This window comes from Sinocyclocheilus anshuiensis, unplaced genomic scaffold, assembly GCF_001515605.1.
Source record: "Sinocyclocheilus anshuiensis isolate Anshui unplaced genomic scaffold, SAMN03320099.WGS_v1.1 scaffold133, whole genome shotgun sequence".
Taxonomy (NCBI): domain Eukaryota; kingdom Metazoa; phylum Chordata; class Actinopteri; order Cypriniformes; family Cyprinidae; genus Sinocyclocheilus; species Sinocyclocheilus anshuiensis.
The window spans coordinates 11,890-19,001 of NW_015539819.1; the positions used below are offsets into that span (position 1 = coordinate 11,890).

Consider the following 7,112-nt stretch of genomic DNA (forward strand, 5'->3'; position numbering starts at 1 on the left):
AAAAAATTCATCTGTGATTTCGTCAAACAGTTTCTGGTTGTTCAGTTTCAGGAACTCCTTTATTTTTTCTTTCAGTTCAATAAAACGAACCAACACTTGACCTCTTGATAGCCAGCGCACTTCGGTATGAAGGAGGAGTGTCTAATGCACCTCATCTTCACACAGCTCCGCAAAGATTCGCTTGTTTACCGGATGTGCTTTAATAAAGTTAACGATCTTTACAACTGTCTTCAGCGTTTCATTAAGTTCATCAGAGAGGTGTTTGCTAGCCAGGGCTTGACGGTGTATCATACAGTGAAACAAGACAGTGGGGAGCCTCTTCCTTCAAAGTGTATTGAAGCCCTTATTTTTTCCCATCATTGAAGCAGCTCCATCTGTGCAGCATGCGACTAAATTATTATAGGGAATGTGATGCTTGGTGAAGTACGTGTCAATCACGTGGAAAATATCTTCTCGTGTTGTTGTAGATAAATTAGTTGACAAAAGTATGTCCTGTTTTATTTCGGCATCTTCAATTTACTGCATTTTGCAATTTCATTCGCCATTCTGTCGATTCTGTCTTTTATTGTATTATTGGACAGAGGTAGGCCTACAGTTTTTAGTTTTGAAGCCACCTGTGGCCCGCACATTATTTCTGCCATTTTCACAAAGTGATGTTTTATTAACAAGTTTCGGGAGGAGCGCGCGCAGATAATTAACACGGCCAGTTCATCATCAGTAATTACACCTTCTATCCAATCAGCATACAGAGAGAACCTCTATAAATAATCAAAGCAGCCTTACCTCCATTATCTCCTGTCTTTAAGCATTGGCACATCCAATCGCTGCAAAAACATGTCAGATATCGAACTTTTCCCGGACGACAATGAGTTTGACACCACGGGTCCTCCGGCGTCATAACCTTTACTCTGTTCATTATATGTAAGTGTGAACTCGTGAATGCGGGTTTGAGCAGTTTCCCCGATGGTGTGTGGCTTTTTTGATTGGGCAATTAGGAGAGTGCACTCAAAGGATGCAACCGTCACCTGACTATTTTCATTTACAGCTCTAGTCAGAGCATCTCTGATGTTCTGGGGTCTATTTGATATGTTCTTTTTTCCTGAGGAAAAATTATCTGGGTTTACCAACCGTCTGTGGATGTTTGGTGCTCTGATGTCTCCTTAGTTTGCAGGGCTTCATGCTTTCATTCGCTAGTCTCTCACCACTGATTACACACTCAACTCTCACCTTGTCCATTGCTTCAATGAACCCGAATTCAATATAACTGTCCAAATAAGTCCTTTTTAAGTCAGTTTTATCTTCTCCCTGGCGCTTTGCCATTTTCTCTTTGCTGCATCTTTTTTAAAGTTACGTCTGTACGTTCCCACTCTCGCGATACGCTGCAAAAAATTCTCAACGTTCAGGAAATTTCTTTTCTTTTCATAAATTAATTATTTTTAAAAATATTTAGAATATAATTATTTAATGTGCTGTTATAAATGAAATAAAAAAAAATAATTTTTTTTAAAAAGAGTGCACTTGGCGACCCCTCGAAAATCATTTGCGACCCCTAGTGGGGGTCACGACCCACGGGTTGGGAACCACTGGTCTATAGGATATATTTCAAATGTCCGGTAGTCTTCAAATAACATTGTAGTCCCGTCTCGTCTTAACGAAGACGCGGCATAAATTTCGTCATAGTTTTTATCATCAGATATTAGTTTTAGTTCGTCAACGTCATCTTAGTCACAGAAAAAATGTTCGTTAACGAATATTTTTCATCGTCGTCTTAGTTGATGAAATTAACACTGACTTCTGCGCAGTTCATTCACAAAGAGACACTCAGAACATGCAGGATTCATATTTGCGGTTTAATACTCAGAGACACTACTCCTTATCCAGGGTTTAAATTGGGATTTGCTATGTGGGGGGGCGCTCTATGATATCGATATTTTATATATATATATATATATATATATATATATATGTGTGTGTGTATATGTGTGTGTGTGTGTTTTGCAAATATGATTTATTCTGAAGCAATATTCTCATTTTATTCAATATTTATATATTCAATATTTTATCCAATGGCATTTTTTTTTTCCTTTATAGAGGGCATTTTCCCACTAATCTCATTTCAAATTCTTACATTTGATCTTTAAATTAAATTATAATAATGTGATTATCTTTACGTTATCAAATAAAACCATTTACACTGAAAAATACAACTGCATTAAATAATAGTATGAGATTCTTTTAAATATTTTTGAATATACAAACAAGAAATGATGGTGGAAATGATACTTTTTAACGAAATTTAAAAGCCAGTGCCAGTAGTGTTTAATGAGTGAGTCATTGAGTCGTTCATTCAAACGATTCGTTCAAACGGCAGATTCATCAAATGTTTATGCGTGGGCTAATAAAACTTTGACTCAACCGATTCGTTCAGAACAAGGAATCAATCAGCAATGAATCGGCTGTTGCTGTGAGATGCGCTGTGGTTCCGCCTAAAATGTAAGTGACCTAATATTATTGTATTTGCTTATTGAACTGTTTATTGAACTATTAAACAGTCGTAATGGTGAAAACGTTGTGTGATGTTGCCTCTTTGGATGGGATAAATGCAGAGCACTAATTCCGAGTATGGGTCACCATACTTGGCCACATGTCACGTCACTTTAAAAAAATAAAAATAAAAACATTTTATCAAAGGACATTTTTTTACCTTTATAGAGGGCATTTCCCCACTAATCTCATTAATACTTTCATTTCAAATTCTTACATTTGATCTATAAATTCAATTATAATAACGTGATTATCCATTTGTTATCAATTTAAATAATTTACACTGAAAAATACAACTGCATTAAATAATATTATGAGATTCTTTTAAATATTTTTGAATATACAAACAAGAAATTGTGGAAATGATACTTTTCAACGAAATTAAAACGCCAGTGCCAGTAGTGTTTAATGAGTGAGTCATTGAGTCGTTCATTCAAACGATTCGTTCAAACGGCAGATTCATCAGATGTTTATGCGTGGGCTAATGAAACTTTGATTCAACCGATTCGTTAAAAAAATGGAATCTATCAGCAATGAATCGGCTGGTTGCTGTGAGATGTGCTGTATTTCCACCTTAAATGTAAGTGACCTAATATTATTGTATTTGCTTATTGAACTGTTTATAGAATTATTTGAAACTTTGATTCAACCGATTCGTTAAAAAAATGGAATCTATCAGCAATGAATCGGCTGGTTGCTGTGAGATGTGCTGTATTTCCACCTTAAATGTAAGTGACCTAATATTATTGTATTTGCTTATTGAACTGTTTATAGAACTATTAAACAGTCGTAATGGTGAAAACGTTGTTTGATGTTGCCTAACTAACTGCATTTTAAATATAAAAACTTTCCATTTTGAATTTTTACCTCAGGATGCTGAGTTACTTAGTGTTGCGCATTTTGATTTCTCCTGGATAGGCTGCGTGAGCCTCGCCTCAGCAATAGATGCATAAAATACAGTCCATGTGTAATTTAAACCCTGTCCTTATCGCGATTTGATTAAGTGTACTGACCACATTTTAATTTATTTACCCAAAAGTTGACAAATTCCATGACATTCCATTTCTGCGTTATACAGTAAATTCCATTTTGACTGGATTCTGCGCATTGCGGAAACCATAAGCCTAAATTTAAATATAATTCCAGTAAGTTGGCTTTAATAAGCTAATGGCTAATAAGTTTATATAGTAGATCAGTAAGTTGGCTTTTTCAAGCCAAATTTATAACTAGATAAAAAAGTTTGTCAGACAGTTTAAAATAGTTTCAAGTTTAAAGTAGTTTTAAAGCTTAAAGTTTGAATGTTTTGAAGGCAATACAGTCTGTCAGAAAAATAAATAGATATTGTCAGATGATAGATAACATGTTTAAAGCATGAATTAACACATAGCTAGAATGTTTTAACATGTTTTAGCATGTTGCTAACATGTTTCTAGCATGATTATCATGTTGTTACCATGACATTAACATGTTTGTAGCAAGTTGCTAGCATTTTTCTAGCATATTTAGCATTTCACTAGGCATGTTGCTAGTATGATTAGCATGTCACTAACATGTTTTAGCATGTTTCTAACACGATTAACATATCACTAACATGTTGTTAGCTTTTTTTAACAAGATTAGCCTGTTGCTAGCATGTTTTGAACATGATTAGCATGTCACTAGTATGTTGCTAGCATGTTTCTAGCATTATTAATGTCACTATGATGTTTCTAAAATGATTAGCCTGTCACTAGAATATTTCTAGCATGATTAACCCGTCGCTAACAAGTTGCTTTGATGTTTCTAGCATGATTAACATTGCTACCATTATTCTGGCATGATTAGCAAGTATGTTGCTAATAGAGATAGATAGATAGATAGACAGATAGATAGCTAGATAGATAGATACATTATGGATGGATCGATATATCGACAGATAGACAGAAGTTAGATAGAAATTTTAGCATGCTGCTAGCATGTTTATAGAATGATTAACATGTTGCTACCATATTTTTAGCATGTTTTTAACATGATTAGCCTGTCGCTAGCATGTTTCTAACATTAGAATGTTGATAGCATGTTAATATGTTGCTACTATATTTCTAGCATGATTAGGATGTCGCTAGGATGTTTTTAGCATGATTAGCATGTCGCTAGTATGTTGTTAGCATTTTTTAGCATGATTTGCATGATGTTAGCATGATTAGCATGTTGCTTTTTCGTCCGCTGTGCAAACATCGTAGGTCCGATCGCTTAGAAAAGATATAGCACACCTCTACTCAATGAGCCGGTCGATTTGACACCTCATTCATGGGTCTAAGAAAAAACGGTGCAGGAGGAATGGCACGCTGAGTTTTGTCCAGAAGAAGAAGCAGAATAATAAGTATGCAAGAGAACAATAGTGATGCTTTGTCTTTGGCAAGCACCACTAATAAGTTTAAATAGCATTTCAGTAAGTTGGCTTTCTCTAGCCAACTTAATAATAATAATAAGTTTAAATAGCATAATAATAATTCGTGACGTGACATGTGGCCAAGTATGGTGACCCATACTCGGAAATTAGTGCTCTGCATTTATCCCATCCTAAGTGCACACACACAGCAGTGAACACACACACCGGAGCAGTGGGCAGCCATTTTTTTGCTGCGGTGCCCGGGGAGCAGTTGGGGGTTCGGTGCCTTGCTCAAGGGCACCTCAGTCGTGGTATTGAAGGTGGGAGAGAGCGCTGTACATTCACTCCCCCCACCTACAATCCCTGCCGGTACGAGACTCGAACAATCAATTACGAGTCCGACTCTCTAACCATTAGGCCACAACTTAATATAATAATAATAATAATATGTTGGCTTTTCTCAACCTGCAGGAAAGAGTAAAACTAGGCAATATATGCGCGATACCATACCAAAATTCAGGACCTGATTAAAAATATATTCTATTGCAAAGATATTTGTGAAATAAATTTCCACCAATTTTCCAAAACTTTCTGGGTTTATTAATTTTCCCAAAACTTTTCCAGGCCTGGAAATTGCGTTTTAATATTCCATGTCTTTTCCAGGTTTTTCATGACTGTATGAACCCTGGAATATGGAAGACAGCTGCAGAGGCAGTTAGTGGAAGGACAGTGAGGTGTTAGAACTACTGTAAGTATTATGGTGACAGATCTAGGCAAGCAAAACCTGAGGAAAAACTACACAAGAAAAAAAACTTTGCTCTTTCTCACAATCCTTCAATCCTAGTTTTCGACCATGACCACTTCACACTCATATCTGACATTGGCCACATTTAAAGAAAAACAAAAAACAAAACTAAGGCTTGCAGTGTCAGTGTAGACTAACTGTGTTCCCCAGCACTGGTCTGTAGATATGATTCAGATTGCTCCTTAAGTCTATGAGAAATTTTCACCTGTTTTGTCTGCTAAAGGATTTTCATGATTAATTTAATTTGCTATTGAATGTGACAAGACAAGAAATATCAATAGAGTTTCCTGCATATTACGCATATGATTAAGAGTGTATCAGTGCATATTTTAAAATAAAAAATATTATTCGCAAACAGTTCAAAAGCATTATAATAATTTCTAGCTGGGACCTGCTATGGTGTGTAAGCTATGGCCAAGTCACAATCCCTTTGCCAATTTTCACGAGACCCCCTGAAGTACAAAGCCCTGTGTGGTTCTGCTTGCCAATATAGAAATGGACAATTTATGGAATTGTTCAATGAAAAAAAAAATATATAAAATCTGAGCACTAAAATTCACATTTGTCACCTGCAATATGTAATATTAGAATTAACTGAGCATAAAAATTAATAGTGTATTTAGATATTTTAACATAGTAATGTTAAGTAATAAACAACAAAAATAAAATGAACCATTTATTGAAGTCACTAGATTTTTAATAGAAATAACATCTACAACCCTGACTTTCAAATGTCATACAGCTATTTTGCTTAAGAGACTATAAAATAACCAATGACATGAGCAGTTCATATTGTTAGTGCATTAACCATTATTACAAACCTATATTACAATTACCAATTTAAACAAATGCATACATTTAAACCACATGAAAAAAAAAGAGACAAGTTAGCAAGTATTTATATATCACATTCTACTACTTTAATGCTAATGTTCTTCACGGATGGGTGTGCAGCCAGAGAAAAAGCTGTTTTTGAAGTTATTTAGACCTCTCTTTTTACTCCGGAGAAAGCTGGAAGTGCTGTTCATCACTTCAGAGTCATCGCTGTCACTCTCGTTGTCAGCAGGGACTGGTTTCTTTTCAAGCTTCAGATCTGCAGGCAGGTGGCCTATGTCTCCAATTTCCTGCTCATGGTAAAAAAAAAAAGTGTTTGAGGAAGTGTGACTTTAGAGGAATAGCACACACAGTAATGAAAAGGCTGTCATTATTTATTCCTAATGACCTTCATGACATCCCAAACCAGTATGCCATTTTCTAGGTTCAATGGAATAAGAATGTCCAAGATAAAGAAAAATTAAATATATATTTTTTAATCATTATCTACTAAATACATTTTCTTTATTATATATATATATATATATATAAAAAAAAAAAAAAATAATAAAAAAAAAA

General features: G+C 35.0%; 1 protein-coding gene across 1 annotated transcript in view; it reads right to left on the reverse strand.

Moving 5' to 3' along the window:
• Positions 1-6,416: 6,416 nt before the first annotated feature.
• kif4 (kinesin family member 4) overlaps positions 6,417-7,112 on the reverse strand; it is a 251,636-nt gene continuing 250,940 nt past the window's right edge. Inside the window, exon 28 of the mRNA XM_016480146.1 lies at positions 6,417-6,844. Within this exon, the coding sequence (XP_016335632.1) occupies positions 6,647-6,844 (198 nt within the window). The 3' untranslated portion in view covers positions 6,417-6,646. The remainder of the gene's footprint in view (positions 6,845-7,112) is intronic.